The sequence below is a fragment of the Mus pahari genome, chromosome 6, assembly GCF_900095145.1.
Source record: "Mus pahari chromosome 6, PAHARI_EIJ_v1.1, whole genome shotgun sequence".
Taxonomy (NCBI): domain Eukaryota; kingdom Metazoa; phylum Chordata; class Mammalia; order Rodentia; family Muridae; genus Mus; species Mus pahari.
This window is the reverse complement of record NC_034595.1, coordinates 46,056,400-46,073,447: the sequence shown is the minus strand read 5'-3', so window position 1 is coordinate 46,073,447 and position 17,048 is coordinate 46,056,400. Positions and strand designations below refer to the sequence as shown.

At 41.8% G+C, this 17,048-nt stretch overlaps 1 protein-coding gene across 1 annotated transcript in view; it reads left to right on the top strand.

Moving 5' to 3' along the window:
* Nucleotides 1-7,095: 7,095 nt before the first annotated feature.
* Nucleotides 7,096-17,048, top strand: part of Plaa (phospholipase A2 activating protein) — a 32,934-nt gene continuing 22,981 nt past the window's right edge. The window contains exon 1 of the mRNA XM_021200097.2: nucleotides 7,096-7,628. Coding sequence (XP_021055756.1) covers nucleotides 7,480-7,628 — 149 coding nt within the window. The 5' untranslated portion in view covers nucleotides 7,096-7,479. The remainder of the gene's footprint in view (nucleotides 7,629-17,048) is intronic.

The following is a 17,048-nucleotide window of genomic DNA, read 5'->3' as shown; positions in this document are numbered from 1 at the left end:
TCGGTGTGTGTTCCTAACTGCATAAATACAACCTGCTTAATCTATATGGTGTTACTTGTATGTATATTTTCAGGGATGACCTCTTGATATCCACTTGCCTATAGTTCCTTGAGTAGCATTGAGGACCTGAGTGCATTCCCTGTCCATGTTAGCATGGCTGTTGTAGTTGTCCCTGTTCAGCTCATTACTAACCATTCTTAAAGCTAAAGCCGCGACCAGAGAGACGGCCTGCTGGTAAAGATAGCCGCTGTCAAGGTACCTGAATCGGATTTCTGGTCCCCATGGAGTGGGACAACTAACTCCTATTAGTTGTCCTTTGATCTCCACATGAACACCATGGCATATGTAGATGGTGGATGTGCATATACATGTAACAAAGCATTTTTTAAAGAGATGAAGTCCATTTTATCTTTCCCTTTTCTGTTCTAAGGGACTTGGACTTTTAACAATTACCCTTTTGGGGGAAGCAGTCTGAGTCTCACGGTTTAAAGAACTGTGACTACAAGATTCCTGCCGTGGTACTTTCATGTACTTAACATATTATTTCATGTATAAACACGTGGTTCCTAACTATCAATGGTGGTTTTGAGTATATGATAGGTGCACGTGACGTGGATTAGGTAGAAGCCACAGTTCACAGGTGGTATTTTGTTTTTTCTCCATGGACTGGTAGAATAGATATTCTTTTTTTTTCTTTTGGTTTTTCAAGACAGGGTTTCTCTGTATAGCCCTGGCTGTCCTGGAACTCACTCTGTAGACCAGGCTGACCTCAAACTCAGAAATCCGCCTGCCTCTGCCTCCTGAGTGCTGGGATTAAAGGCGTGCGCCACCACGCCTGGCATGATATGATATTCTGTTGCAATACTGAAATGCAGCAAGCCTCAGAGCCCAGCCAGCCACGGTGGATCACAAACGCATAATTGTTCTGAGTGTGATTAACCAACAGGCTAAGGAGAGGAGTCAACTTTTCCTTATCAAATACGATTTGTGCCAAGAGCTTTTGCTCGGCAGCAGGCTAATATAAATGTTCTAAGTGTATCTAAGGTGGAATAGGCTAACAAAACAATGATACTTGATAGCTCAACTTAATGTTAAATGCATTTTTTGAAAGTTTTAGTTACTATGAGTAGTGTGTGTGTGTGTGTGTGTGTGTGTGTGTGTGTGTGTGTTTTATGTGCATGTGCTTGCAGAAGTTTACACTTCAATGTGTGTGTATATAACAGAGGATGACTTTGTGGAGTCAGTTCCTTTCTGTCAACTTTACTGAGGTTCTGGGAATCCAATTTAGGTAGTCACGCTTGTATGACAAGCATCTCTACTTGCTGAGCTATCTCTCTGGCGTCTTAAATACACTTTTGCTTATGACATTTGCAACTTCTGAGAAAGCAGCTACTTTTTTTTTAGTTTTTCGAGACAGGGTTTCTCTGTATAGCCCTGGCTGTCCTGGAACTCACTCTGTAGACCAGGCTGTCCTCGAACTTAGAAATTCGCCTGCCTCTGCCTCCCAAGTGCTGGGATTAAAGGCATGCGCCACCACGCCCAGCCTAGCAGTTACTTTTTAAGTTGAGGATCACCTATATTTTGGTATCTCAATCCAAAAAAAAGTGCCAATCTTTTGGCACTTTGGCCAAAGTCAGAGTTCCCTATTTACATTCTATTTTGGTTAAAATATTGTTCTTTTAAAATATTCTGCCATTTGATTTGAAGTATAGTCCACTGCTAACTTAAAACCACCTTAAAATTGAGATCCTTCTGACTTCCCGTACTTTCTCCCACTCCCAATGTAGAAAGAAACTTTCAGCAAAGTTACCTTTCAACCTGGCCAGAGCAGCCAAGAGGAACGGAAAGCCTGAATCTTTCTACTGAAAAATCTCATTAACCAGAGAAGACTTAAACTCACATTGCAGGACAAAAGCCCAGAGTCTGTCAGCATCTGGATGTATTTTTGTCACAAACGACTGCCCCTTAGAGAATCACCCACAAACTGACGTTTGTTCTTTGAGTCAGCAAACTTTGTCCCAGCATTGTATGCTTTTCAAACTTACTTTTTACAAAAACTGCTTAGAACCACTTAATATTTTCTGTAACTCCATATTTCTTTTCCCTTTAGACATGAAGAGGGTTGGAAATATAGCATAGTAGTGTATGCTTACCATGCTCATGTGAACCCTTGGTTCAACTTCTAGAATGATAAACAAAAGCTCAACACACTCACAGACATGAGGTATATCAGCATCTATCATGTGTGACCAACATGTGCCCATGGGCCACTGGATAGCTGACAATGTGTCCCAATAGATTTGAAGATGACAGAGTCATACAGCAATGTCAAAACATTGGCCACTCGTGAATTACTTACGGGACACGAGCATTTATACTATGTGATTGCTTCTGTGTATGCAACTCATATACTGTTTCTCACACCTGTTTTTGTCAGATTATGCTAGTAAACAGAGTAGAGGTCAGAGTTCCCTATTTACATTCTATTATCATAATTTCATACACATGAACACACCAGTGATACACCAAATGTCATTACTAATTGCTAAAATTCCTTTTTAGTTTGGCAAAATTTGTTTAAGTTACCAGCTTTGGGCTATACTGATCCCAACTCTTATTTCCCTATCTTTTACATTGGCTTTTCAGTAATGAATTTGAGTTTTTGTTGTTTTTTTTTTTTTTTTGGTTTTTCGAGACAGGGTTTCTCTGTATAGCCCTGGCTGTCCTGGAACTCACTTGGTAGACCAGGCTGGCCTCGAACTCAGAAATCCGCCTGCCTCTGCCTCCCGAGTGCTGGGATTAAAGGCCTGCGCCACCAGGCCCGGCTGTTTTTGTTGTTTTTGAGACAAGATCTCTCTATGTAGTCCTGGCTGTCCTGGTACTCCCTATATAGACCAAGCTAGTCTCAAGCTCAGAAATTTGCCTGTCTCTGAATCCCGAGTCCAGCTGAATTTAGGCTTTTTTTTTTTCCCAAATCAAGTCATCCTAAAAGCATCATACTGAGAACAAAAACAATAATATGTAACTTTATCTGTCTCTCTATTTTTACTTATTTATTTTGGTTTCTGTGAAACAAGGTTCCTCTGTGTAGCTCTGGCTGTTCTGGAACTTGCTCTGTAGACCAGTTTAGCCTTAAATTCAGAGATTCACCTGTCTCTTCCTTTCAAGTACTGGGATTAAAAATGTATGACATCCTCACAACCATCCAATGGACTGAGCACAGGGTCCCCAATGAAGAAGCTAGAGAAAGGACCCAAGGAGCTGAAGGGGTTTGCAGCCCCATAGGAGGAACAACAATATGAACCAACCAGTACCCCCAGAGCTCCCAGGGACTAAACCACCAACCAAAGAGTTCACATGGTGGGATTCATGGCTCCAGATGCATATGTAGCAGAGGATGGCCTAATTGGTCATCAATGGGAGGAGAGGCTCTTGGTCCTGTGAAGGCTCTATGCCCAGGGCCAGGAATACCAGGAGTGGGTGGGTTGGTGAGCAGGGGGAGGGTTTTCGGAGGGGAAAACAGGAAAGGGGATAACATTTGAAATAAAAATAAAGAATATAAAAAATGTAAAAAAAAAGTATGGCATCAAATCCGATTCCTTTAGTTTTTGAGACAGGGTCTCAGTATGAAGACAAGACTGATCTCAAAGTCAGACATTCACCTGACTCAGCCCCAAGTGCAGGAATGAAGGCCCATCCTGCCTCATTCCCCTACACCATACTCTGCCTCATTCCCTTGCTTCCTTTCCTGCTATATCTGAAGATCAAACTCGAAGTCTCATAAATACTATGAAAACGCTCTACCCCTGAGATATGCCCTTAGCACAGTTTACATATAACAATATGGATATGCAACTTTTCATATATTTTCTTTGAAAGAATTATTGATATTGTGGAGAGTTCTGCAATGTTCCCTCAGGCATAGAAGAGAGTTTATGAAAGTTAGAAGAAATCTCTAGTTTATAAACTTTTGAACCCTTAACACAGGATGTTACAATTAGGGAAAAAAAAAAAGCCCTCCAGAGCTCATCTTAGTGTTAATAGGATTTAAGTTCAGTCAACTGTTACATTCTTGCTATATGACTTTAAGATAGTTCACTTAACTAAGTAATTCTGTCAATGAAAACTACTGCACACCCCCATGCTGTTGAAACATTAACTTGTAGACCTGTCCTGAGCCCGTGTGTTCTAGGAGTAAGACTAAACCATGTACTTGAGCCTTTAAAGTGTCAAGTCCAAGAGGAAGTTCTGGCCACTTCTATGGCCTTTGACGTTCTATGTGCTGGAGCTGGAGAGATGGCTTAGCTCTTGCTCCGGCCGCTTTTCCCGATGACTTGAGGTTTATTTCCAGGTCCCACATGGTGTCTCACAACTGCCTGGAACTCCAGCTCCAGGATATCTGACATCCTGGCCTCCACAGATACCAAATGCAAGTGGTGCACATATATGAAGGCAGAACATTCATATAAAAACATAAAAATAAATTTAAAATGAAAGCTTCATTATGCTATGTAGGAGCCTACATGTGTTCATATGTACCATGTGCATGTGGTGTCTGGAGAGGGTAGAAGAGGGTATTGGTTCTCTAGACCTGGAGTTACAGACGGTTGTGAGCCATGATGTGAGTGCTTGGAACTTAACTCAGGTCTTCTGGAAGCCAGGGCTCTTAACCACTGAGCCATCTCTCCAGTCCCCATTTCTGATTTTGATTAAGTTTCTGGTTCCTGCTGAGTTGAGCTTTAGAGTTAGGGCTGTTTTTGTCTAATGGACTCTTGCAAATTCCTTATCTGTGAGATGGAGATTATACTCACTGCTTTGTAGGATAACTATGAGGATGAAATGAGAAACTACATGAATTTTATTTTTTTAGTTGAGGTACTATAGTGGGAGAGTATCCATTGAGGACTTATTATATAGAAAGCAGTAAATCTGATAGTTCAGATTGATGATCAAAGTCAGAGTCTCATCCACCTCAGGGTGGCAGTGGTGGCTCAGCCCTGTAATCACAACACTTAGGAGGCCAAGACAAGAAGATGGCTGTGAATTGCTCTCATAGCCAAGGTCAATGTGAAACTGTTTAACAAAACAAACCTGGGTTGCTGAGATGTCTGAGTGGGTAAAGCTGCTTGCCACCCCACCAAGCCTGAGGACCCGAGTTATAGCCTCAGGAACCATGTAGTAGAAAAAGAGAACCACTTTTTGTAAGTTGTCCTTTGGCCTCTCTACATGTATATCCTGGTGCATGCACAAACATACACATTCAGAAATGCACAAATACACACACACGCACAAATATACACACAGAGAGACTAAACATAATAAAAACTAAAAGGAAAACAAAACAAAGTAACAGCAACTATAAAAAACATTGAAAAAAGAGTGAAATGTCCTAAGAAAATTTAATCTTGCAGAAATGATTGATATACAAATATGTCACAACACTACGAACACTAAAGTGGCAATGATAAAACTGTATTAATCTAAAGAGGAACTAGGAGGGTCCAGAAGATACACAGTATTGAACTGTGACAGATGGAGAAAAGATTACAGTCTAATTGTGTGTTTGTGCTTGTTGAGGGGTGTGTGTATAAGTGTGTGTGATGTATGTTAATGGGTGTGTGGTATGTTTATGTGTGTGAGACAGTTGTGGTGTGTGGTCTGTGTGTGGGGGTGGGTGGTGTGGTTTCTTTTTTGTTGTTTTTGTCTTGTTTTTAAGATTTATTTATTTCATGTATGTGAGTTCACTGTAGCTGTACAGATGTTTGTGAGCCTTCATCTGGTGGTTGGGAATTGAATTTTAGTTGACCTCTCTTTGGTCAACTCTGCTCTCTCAGGCCCAAAGATTTATTTAGTATTATATGTGAGGACACTGTAGCTGTCTTCAGACACACCAGAAGAGAGCTTCAGATCCCACTACAGATGGTTATGAGCCACCATGTGGTTGCTGGGATTTGAACTCAGGACCTCTGGAAGAGCAGTCAGTGCTCTTACCCACTGAGCCATCTCACCAGCCCGATGTGTTTTCTTAAGACAGGAATTCTTCCTGTAGCCAGAATGACCTAGACCTCACTATATAGGCTATGCTTCATTCTCATGATCCTCCTCTATCAGCCTCCCATATCACTCGTTTTTGTTTGTTTTAGGAACCTAGAAACACCAACCTCAAACATGGTTATGTTCAGAGAAAGATGGCAAATTCAACATGGCTGTGGCAGACACACACCTAAGGGAAATGACCTTAGTAAAATAAATTAGGGAAACGAGGAAGGCCTTATATAACAGTGTCTTCTTAAGAATGAAAAGCTGTTGGGGCTGGAGAGATTACTCAGTGGTTAAGAGCACTGGCTGCTCTTCCAGAGGTCCTGAATTCAATTTTCAGAGACCACATGATGGCTCACAACCATCTGTAATGGGCATCCAATGCCACCTTCTGGTGTGTCTGAAGGCAGCGACAGTATACCCACATACACGAAATAAATCAACCTTCAAAAAAAAAGAAAAGAAAAGAAAAGAAAAGCTATTGGGGTCACCGAACAAAGAGAACAATACATTTCAGAGCTAATGTCAAGAGAAACACACACACACACACACACACACACAAAGGAATAGTGATTTCAAGCCTAGATGAGGGTTTTAAGAACAGTGAAGAAAAACACACAACTTGGATTTGGCAACTTAACAAAGGTTTGTGGTGTGATGGATGTCGCAAATACGGAAGGCTAACGATGTAGACACTCTCAATGCAATGTAGTGAGACTCCTACTTACACCATCGGGGTTTGGCTAAATATATAACTGATGAAAATCTTGGGAGACGCTCCAGAATCACGCAAAAAAAAAAAAAAAAAAAAANAAAAAAAAAAAAAAAAAAAAAAAAAAAAAAAAAAAAAAAAAAAAAAGGGCAAAAAAATCGTGGCGTAAAGCAAACAAGCAATTTTGCTCTACTACTCTGAGTAGTCAAACGAGCCCCTAGATTTAAAACATCCGGATTCAGCGCGCCGGCGAGCCACCCGGGACGCTCGGCATTGTGGGATTTGTAGTTCCTATTTAACAGCCCTCAAACTACTACAGATTTTCGGTTGTTCTCTGAAATGGACCCGGTTCCGACCGGATCCGGACCTCCGGCGCCTACGCAGAATTTCCAGATCTCACCGTCCCTTCTTCGGCCGGCGACCCAGGGCGCAGAAGAGTAGAGAGCCTCGGTCCGCGATGCTGAGCAGCCCGACGCACACACTCTGCGTCACCGCGGGCCGCGGTGGATGATGAATTCCGGTGTGTATGTTAGGGTTGCTGTGTCACTCAGGCGGCTCGGCGCGCCCCTTCCCCCGCGGTCCTTCCGCACCGGCTGACTGGCTCTTCCGGTCTCCGGCGCCCCTCTCCTGCAGGCGGGTCTCGGGCCGCCGCCTGGCGTACGCCGGCTCGGGCCCGTGGACGAGTCTCGCGCTGTGCCCGGGAGCCGGGCTCCGGATCCACGCTGGCCATGGCGAGCGGCGCCTCCAGATACCGGCTGAGCTGCTCGCTCCCGGGCCACGAACTGGACGTGAGGGGCCTGGTGTGCTGCCTCTACCCGCCCGGAGCCTTTGTGTCTGTGTCCCGGGATCGGACCACCCGCCTCTGGGCTCCAGACAGGTGAGCGCTGCTAACCCGCCGCCCGCGGGTGGACCACGGGCTTCCAGACACGTGGGAGGAGTGACCCTCCTTCCCTGCCCCGAATCTCCCTCTTCCTGGTGTCCGCGCTGCTCCTGCCTCCCTGCCGATTCCCGAGCTTGGGCTTTCCCGGAGCTGTCTGTGAAACCGACAAGATTTCGGGGGGATGAGTATGGATGGGATTGGAGGACCTGGCTGCCTGTCTTGACTTGACCACTAACGGGCGACTTGACCTTGGACGAGCATCTTAAAACACCTTAAGGGCCTTCAGCTTTGGCAGATAACCCCTTAGGTTTCTTTTAGACTTTAGTATTTATTGCTTCTTGCGCCCTCCCAGTTTCGGCGCTATGAAAACATCTGGCTTGCCTCCTCGGCTCCGATCTCAGGAGTTGCTCTCTAGCCATCTCTCAGATTTAAATTTTTGAAGACTATCAGTAATTGCTTTGCAGACAGTTACACATGGTGTCCTCTCTTGGTTGTCCAAGTTATAGTCTGGTTGGGGAGGAGAGGATGAACCTCCTCAAATGTTACCGTTGTGTAGGAATGTTCTGTTTTCTCGAGGAGGAAAAATTATCATTGCTTTGAAGTTCTGCCTCCAACCCCCCCCCCACACACACACACTTCACCACCACCACCAAAAATAAAAAAAGGTTAACTAAAAAGTTAAAATCCAGCCCAAATCAATATCAGAGGTTACGTTTAAAGCCCTGATTAGTCGAAAAATTTATGACAGCAAACAGGTTAGTGACTTTGGGAAGGTAAATTGGAAAAAGACATCACTGACAGGAGGACAGGTGCTCTCTGTTTACAGAACTTTCTTATAATCTCTCGTGAGAATATAGAGTTAGACCGGAAAAGATATTAGTAGGAACCTTTTTCTCTTTTTCTTCGAGGTGTTCCTCCTGTGTGTGTGTTGAAGCTGGCATCTCTTATTAGATTGAGTAAGCTGATCTTGGAGGGTGGACTGGGGGAACTTTAAAGTGGAAAAGCTGTAGTTGGAGGACTAGGTTCCAGGTCTGCAGAAGATAGAGTATTCCATGAGCTCAGGTCCTGAAGGCTAGCAGGAGCCAGGTTGTAGTGTTTATATGGAAAAACACTTGAATTGGGGGCTGGAGAGATGGCTCAGCCGGTGAGAGCACTGCGCTATCAAAGGTCCTGAGTTCAAATCCCAGCAAACCACAAGGTGGCTCACAACCATCCATAATGAGATCTGATGCCCTCTTCTGGGGTGTCTGAGGATAGCTACAGTGTACTTGCATATAATAAATAAATAAATCTTAAAAGAAAAAAAAAAGAATAAAGAAAAGTCTAAAGGCAAAGCATGGAAGTAGGTGTTTGATGGCTTTTGCAGTGCAGCCGGTGGACGATGGTAGAGTAAGAATGGTATAGAGCCAACTGCTGTGTTGAATTGGATATGGCCTCACATAGTCTCTTCCAACTATGGAGAGGCTAACATCCCAAACCACTTAGTAAAACTAGTAATAATTATAATTATTGGTGAAAATTGTACCTCTAAAACCCTTGTTCTCATTAAATAAACTTCAGAAATATTGAGGTATAGCACGTAGCTCACTGCTTGGCCTACTTAAAACCCTGTGCCCAACAAATGAAACTATGTCCAGTACAAGCATATATCTATCTACAAGGATGAAAACATTGGTTTAAGGAGTACCTATTCTAAAGGATACCTGTTTTAGTAGTTGATGAACCAAGAATGGTGGGAGAATTTAGGAGGTTAAAAGAGATGGGTTTTAGGGTGGACTTAACAGCTAGGTTTTAGCCAAAGTCCACTGAAAAAAACAAAAGGTACAGCTTGGCAGAGAAACCATCTTATGAACTAGACCAGTAGCCTGCCCTGGTTTCACATGGCTGGCTTCAGACCTCTTTAAACTGGCATCACACTAAATCAGATTCCACTACTCTGTCACAAACTTCTGGGGTGCGAGAGATGAGGTATGGCTTCAGCAACTTTGTCTTTGTATTGATTGGCCTCTTGAAAGCTACCCATATTTGGAGATTAATTTTAAAATTTACGACCTTACATTTTATCTTTCTTGACTGTGCTAGTATAAAAGTGACTTCTCCCTCGGGTTAACACTGAGCACCTGGGATCCTAAATCAAGATGGTTCTATAGGATTAGCTAGGAAAGCCAGTTTCTTTTCTCTCTCATCCCAGATTTCCTTTCCTCAGAGGCAATGTTTTTATCTAACTGCTCATTTTGTGTTTTATTCCTATGTCAATGTAAATTGCAATGTTGCAATATTTATGTGTTGATTTTTTTTTTTATTTGAAGTTAGTTTTACCTATTTTCTGCCCACCCCCATCTAGTCTTGTCTTTTTTGTTTGCTCACCTTTGCTTAGCTTGACTAAATCAGTGTTTATTACTATTTTTCCCCCTCTGGTTTGGGTTTCCATTTGCTGAGTTTTCTATGTATTTATCGTAATTCTACTTCAGATTCTTTTTTTTTTTTCTTTTAAAGAGAGTTACACTGCCTTTCTGCATCTTTTTTAAAAGGATTTGTTTATTTATTGTATATGAGTTCTGAAGCTGTCTTCAGACACACCAGAAAACGGCATCTGATCCCATTACAGGTGCTTGTGAGCCATCATGTAGATGCTGGGAATTGAACTCAGGACCTCTGGAAGAGCAGAAAGTGCTCTGAACCACTGAGCCATCTCTCTAGCCCCTTACTTCAAATTCTTTAAATTAACATCTAAAACCGTTGGATAATTTCAGGTTTCCTCTTCTGACGGTGACAGCTTTCTCCCCTGTTACTAGAGCACAGGTAGTCATGGGTAACTTTACTGTCCCTTTCTTTAGACTGTTGGTGTTGGATCTCTGTTATTTAAACAGTAGCTTTCACTTTCTTGGTTTTCTTCATCTCTTGCCTTATAGCAATCCCGGCGCTCCCTGAATGTAGGTTATCAGTAACAAAGGTGCTTGTTTGTTTGACTTGCAAGTTTGAAAACATTTTTTTTCTGTCTTGCTGGAATAGTGACAGTTGTAGTGGTTACACAGTTCTAATCCTGAAGTAATCTTCTATCCAGGCTTTGCAGCATCGCTCCATTGTTTATCGCTGTTAGGCTGTCCAGAAGTCTAAACCAGCCTAGTGTGTTTACCTATTCTCCTCCCACCCCTCTCCCATGTGCACACTTTAAAAGGACTCTGTTTTCATCCATTTTCCTGGATCATTAGTTAGCTTTTTAGTTTTGATAACCTCTGCCCGTTTTCAAATTAACACTTGGTTTCTTTCTCCATTTCTTTACTGTCTTCTTTCTTAGGAACTTCCTATTCAGATTTGAGTTTGTATTCTACACCTCTTTTCTCACCTGTACTGCTTTCTAGTGGGTTGACTTGAACTTATGTTCTGGTTTGTGGTTGCAGTGAGTACTGGTGTTTAATTTTTAAGTTCTTTTCTTCTTGGTGGTCTGCTTCCTCCAGAGTTGTGTTTTCCCACACTGCTCTTTGATGCTGGAAGTTCTCCCTGGATGCCTGTTATTTATTATGAGCTCAGTTCTAAGGAGGAAGATCTGAAAACCTTCTGGGAAGCTGTGTTCTTGGGTGGGGTTGCTGGCTGGAACCTTGACTAAAGTAGCACTATGGGGGAGCTGTTTGATTATGCTGATCTGCCTACAGGCTATCGTCCTGGCCTCTGGTGTTTTGTTTTTTATGATCTTGGACTGTGATGTAAATGTCCTTACACTCCAAGATTCAATGATCCCTGTGTGTCTCTGCTGCTCCCTCTCCTCCTCAAGACTTTTTCTATAGCAAAAGTTTCAGATATTCGAGGGGTGGAAGAGGGCCGCTTGTCTCCCTGCTCTGCCTCTGTCTCCCCCACCAATGCTTCTTAAGTATTTTGTCATTGACTTAAGAATTACTTAATGCTTACCTTGTAAAATATTGTGGTAGGAACCTGGGAAGATATAAAGAAGAAAATGAGACCAAATTGTGGAACTAAGAACCTAATAGATCACTGTAAATAACCTAAATAAACAACTATGCTGGGACCTGCTAAAGTATACACATATGTTACATAATGCAGATTGTGATGCTGGGAGTAACGCTACATGTCCAGAGAGTGGTTCCTGTGAGCTAAGCTTAGACTTCATACCACTGCTTCAGAAACAAACATAAACGGGGTCTTAGTTGTTTTTTAAGCCATCTCTTCTGCCCCAGAGACATTTTAGAAAATGTTTTATCTTAAATTTCTCCAAGCTTATTAATAAAATAATTTGAAATCACATTTTAAAAATCCCATTAAAGTACATAAACTAAAATTACCTACTACCAAATAGCTAGCCTTAGAAGAATTTTCTCTATGATAACTTCTGACTGGTTCTAAATTCTGTCTGATTTTTTGGTGCTATTTTAAGAGATTCACTGAACAGATAGCCCTCTTAATCCACTCTTCTCTGTAGCTCAGGTTGTCCTTGAACCTTTGATCTTACTGCCTTAGCCTCAACATATTCCACACACCTCACTTTTTTTAAAAAGAGAGTTCTGTGCAGAGACACCATGATCAAGGCAACTTATAAACTACAATAAAGCATTTAGCTGGGGGCTTGCTTACACTTCAGAGTGTAAGTCCATGAACCTTATGGCGAGGAGCACAGCTGAAGGCAGGCAAGCATGGCACTGGAGCTCAGAGCTCACATCTGATTTTCGAGTTGTAGTCAGAGAGCAAGATTGGCACAAGCTGGGCTGGTGAGATGACTCCTCAGGTAAGAGCACTGACTGCTCTTCCAATGGAACTGAGTTCAAATCCCAGTTGTTTTTGGAGCCATCTCTTTTGCCCCAGAGACATTGTAGAAAATGTTTTATCTTAAATTTACATGGTGGCTCACAACCACCTGTAATGAGATCTGACGCCCTCTTCTGGTGTGTCTAAAGACAGCTACAGTGTACTTATGCGTAATAATAAATAAATCTTTGGGCCTGAGCAAGCAGAGTTGACCTGATTGAGTAGGGCGACCAGAGAAACTGGAGCGAGCAGATGTCCTAAAAATTCAATTTCCAACAACCATATGAAGGCTCACAACCATCTGTATATGTACTCACATACATAAAAATAAAAAATAAATCTTTAAAAAAAAAAAAAAAAGATTGGCACAAACTTGGCTTTTGAAACCTCAAAGGCCACTCTCAATGACATAGCTCTTCCAATAAGACCATACCTACTCTTAACAAGGCCACACCTCCTAATCTTTCCCAACTAGTTCTACTAACTGGGAGCCATATATAAAAATATATAAGCGATCCTCATTCAAACCACCACAGCACGTTTGTCTACATGCTTTTGCAGATACCCAAGGATGACTTTGAGTGTTGTGTCCAGGCTAGCCTGGCAGTCAGGCTCCAGGGATTCTCTTGTGCCTACCTCCCTCCAGGCAGCACTGACCTACAGGTGCTCACAGGTATAACTGGTTACTTATATGAGTCCAAGGGATCCAAGCTCAGGTCCTTACGCTTGTGTGGAATGCGATCTTACCAACTAAGCCATCGATATCCCTGCCCAATTTTTAATAAACTACAACAGAATTGACCCTCGAGTATTTTTAGGTGTACAGTTTGGTGGTGTTTACTACAATCATAACATTGTACCACCTTCAGCACCACCATCTTCCTAATCTCTTCTTGGAAAACTGGAACTATATACCATTAAAGTAGTAGCTTCCCTTCTTCTCCTTAGCTCCTGGCTACCACCACTCTTCTGTATGTCTTCAAGATTTTCACTTTAGGTAACTTGTACTTCATATAAGTGGACTCTACAGTATTCACTTTATAACTGGCCAGTTTCATTTAGCATAATGTCTTCAAAGGGCCATATTGTGGCATGTGCCAGAATTTCTACATACAAGTGAGACTGTTGTGTGTAGACAGCACATACTTAGATCATATGTTTAGGCATTCTGTCTTTTGATTAGAGCACTTAATCCATTGACATTTAAAGTGACATAAAATTCCTCTTTCAGGCTGAATACAATTCTCTTTTTGCATAAACATTTTTTTCTGATTGATTCATTCATGGTGGACATTGGATGGCTTCCATGGTTTAGCTATTGTAAATTGCTATATGATAATTTTTGCTTAAGAAGCTCTTAGAGACTGTTTTTATTCTGTTGCACATATAATCAGAAATGGAATTGCTAGATCATATGGTGACTGTGTTTTAATTTTCTGATTAGAAGAATTGCTCTGCCTTTCATAATGTTTTGTTCTTGGCTAGAATATATTCTTATTACTGTATTGTACAAGCTCTCTGTTTTCTTGATTGTTTTTTTTTTTTTTTTTTTTTAATTTGGCTTTGCTGGAGATTGGATACCCAGCCTTACCTGAGCAGTGTTCTGCTGCTGAACTGTACCCCAGGCCCTTGGCTTATTCTCTGTGTTGTCATCCTGTTTTTGGGTGGGATATTGAGGTCGCAACTGTGACAATGCAACTCAGCCAGTCAGTTGTCACTTGCTGCATTTTGATGATCACTTCAGACACGTAACTGTATACTTATTGAATATTATTGCTGTATTTATTCTTTTTTTGTTTTAATTTCTTGGTACAAGGTTTTGCCATGTAACCTAGGGTGACCTAGCCTGCAATTTGCTGGAATCACAGGCATATGTCAGCATACCTGGTGTATTAGTTAGGGTTTTACTGCTGTGAACAGACACCATGACCAAAGCAAGTCTTATAAAGACATTTAATTGGGTCTGGCTTACAGGTTCAGAGGTTCAGTCCATTATCATCAAGGGGGAGCATGGCAGCATCCAGGCAGGCATGGTGCAGGCAGAGCTGAGAATTCTACGTCTTCATCCAAAGGCGGCTAGTGGAAGACTGACTTCCAGGCAACTAGGGTGAGGATCTTAAATCCACACCCACAGTGACACACCTACTCCAACCAGGTCACACCTCCAAATGGTGCCACTCTCTGGTCCAGGAATATATAAACCATCACACCTGGCATGAAATTTTATTAATGTGTAATAATATATTTGACTTGATACCTGTTTTTAACTAAAGATGTTTGGTTTAATATTTATATAGCTCCCCCTTGCTCTTTTTTGTTTACTGTTTACATGGAATATGTTTTTTCCAGTGTATTTGTGTTTGGGGAGCTAAACTGAAACTCTTGTGCGTAGACAGCACATACTCAGATCATGCTTTTAGGCATTCTGCCAATCTGTCTTCTGATTAGAGCATTTATTCCATTGACATTTTAAGTGAATACATTTTATTATTTTCTATATTAGCTTTTTTATTATTATTTAAATTTATTTAGTTGATCTGGGGGAGTAACTGAAAACTCTGAAATTGTGTATGTGTATATATACAGCTAGTAGGAACTAATTCTCTCCTAACAGCTCTTGGGTGCAAGTCATTGAACTCAGGCCAGTCAGGCTTGTGAGTAAGCATCTTTACCTGAAGGCTGGCCTCAAGGTGGAGATTCTGCCTTGGTCTCCCAAGTGCTGAGATTGTAGCTAGGTCTGTACCTTTAGCATAGATGAGGACCATTATTCTTCACATGACTCTGAATTCATTTCATATGGAAAACACATACTTCTTAGAGGGCAAGTTTGATAGTATGAAATTCACTTGCTTTTGTTATTTGGAAATGTCTTCATTTACCTCCTTTTTGAACAACAGTTGAACAAAACAGCACTATTTGTTGATGGGTAAGTTTTGTTTGGTGTGTGTGTCTCTATGTGTATGCGCGCCTGCAAGTGTTAGCACTTGGAATACGTTGGCCCATTGTCACATGCCTCAAGAATTATTTGTATAGGTGCACAGAGGAAATTGCACAGAGACTCTCACCCATGTAAAATACTCTCCCACTGAGCCATGCCTTCAAAGGTTTTGTTGTTGTTGTTGTTTTGTTTTTAATGGGAAATTTACCTGGTATCATTTTGTGAATAAGGTTTGTGTGTATGTAGAAGCTGGAGGTGGATGTTGATGATTTCTTCAATCACTGTCCACAGTTTTTTGAGACAATGTCTCACACCGAGTCTGGAGCTCATCTATTTAGTTTGGCTGGCCAGTTGAGCTCCAGGATCTGCCTGTTTTAGCTTCTCTATTGCTGAGGTTACAGACCTGGGCCACAGCCTGACTTTACATGAATGCTGAGGGTCCGGACTTGGTGGTCTCGGTGCTGGTTGCACAGCAGATACTTTATCAGCTGAGCCATTTCTCTATTTTCAAGCTTGGTATCTTACAATCCTCTCTCTCTCTCCCTCTCTCTCTCTCACACACACACACATTTTTATTATATTTTATTTATTGTGTATATATGGGAAGACACACTTTCCCCAGTACTCTGGAGGTCAGAGGACAACTTGCAACAGTAGCCACTTTGTACCATGTGGGCCTGAGTGATTGCACTCAGGTCATCAAGCACCAATACTTAACTGAACTGTCTGTTAGGATGCCTCTCTTAGATTTTTTTTGACTAGTGGGCCTGCCATTTGGCTTTTTGGTCTTTTTCAGAAACCACTTCTAGTGATTTATTTTGCTCCTTTGAGTAAGCCAGAGTTTGTTGATGATTTGTAGTTCCATGTCCCTGTGTCAAATACCAGCCCAGTGTGTATACTTGATGTGTACACTTAGGTCTTTTCTCACTTGCATTTTCCCTCATCATGCACATTCAGTTGTAACATCCCTGTATATGCAATCGGCTTTTGAATAGCCTTGTTTTAAGGCCATTTGTATTTTGAGACAGCCTCTACCTGTGTAGCCAAAGTTGACTTAGTTCAAAGTCCTCTAAGTGTTGGTACTGCAGACTTCCACACCTAATATCTTGGGTTTTATTACTGGCTCTCAAAAATAGGTAACAAGCATGCTAAAGGGGCAAAATGGTCAGTCCTTTAAATTTCTCATAAACCACCACTTGGAGAGGCAGTTTGTATGAACGGGGCAGATAGGAAGTTTCAACAATGGCCGCCTATTTTTGAATAGTAAACTGTGCTCAGAGAACTGATCTCTGCTGTGACAGGATGATATATGCACACTTTGACTTCTTCTTCTGTGTGCAGTCAGTCTATATGTGGAGGATCACCCACCATAGAGTTAGAGACTGACAGATCAGTAGCTACTGTTCCTATTGCTAAAATTGAGTAAAATTAGCTTCAGTAGGCTGGATATGTGGTATGCATAAGCTCTGGGTTTGACTACCAGTGCATTTGCTGTCTACATGGGGAGAAACAGTCCTGGTTCTTCCTATCAGCTAGCATTTTCATGGGGGTCTATGCAGTTTTTGTCCTTTTGGGGAGAGGGCTGATCGGTACATTGGTTCTCCTCTAAACCTGCTGCCAGTGTAGAAATCATTTTCTATGGGACTCCTAGGCCTTTACTACTTGACAGCTGGTCTGACAGTATTGAAAAGTGTATTTTTGTTTGTTTGTTTTTACCTTCA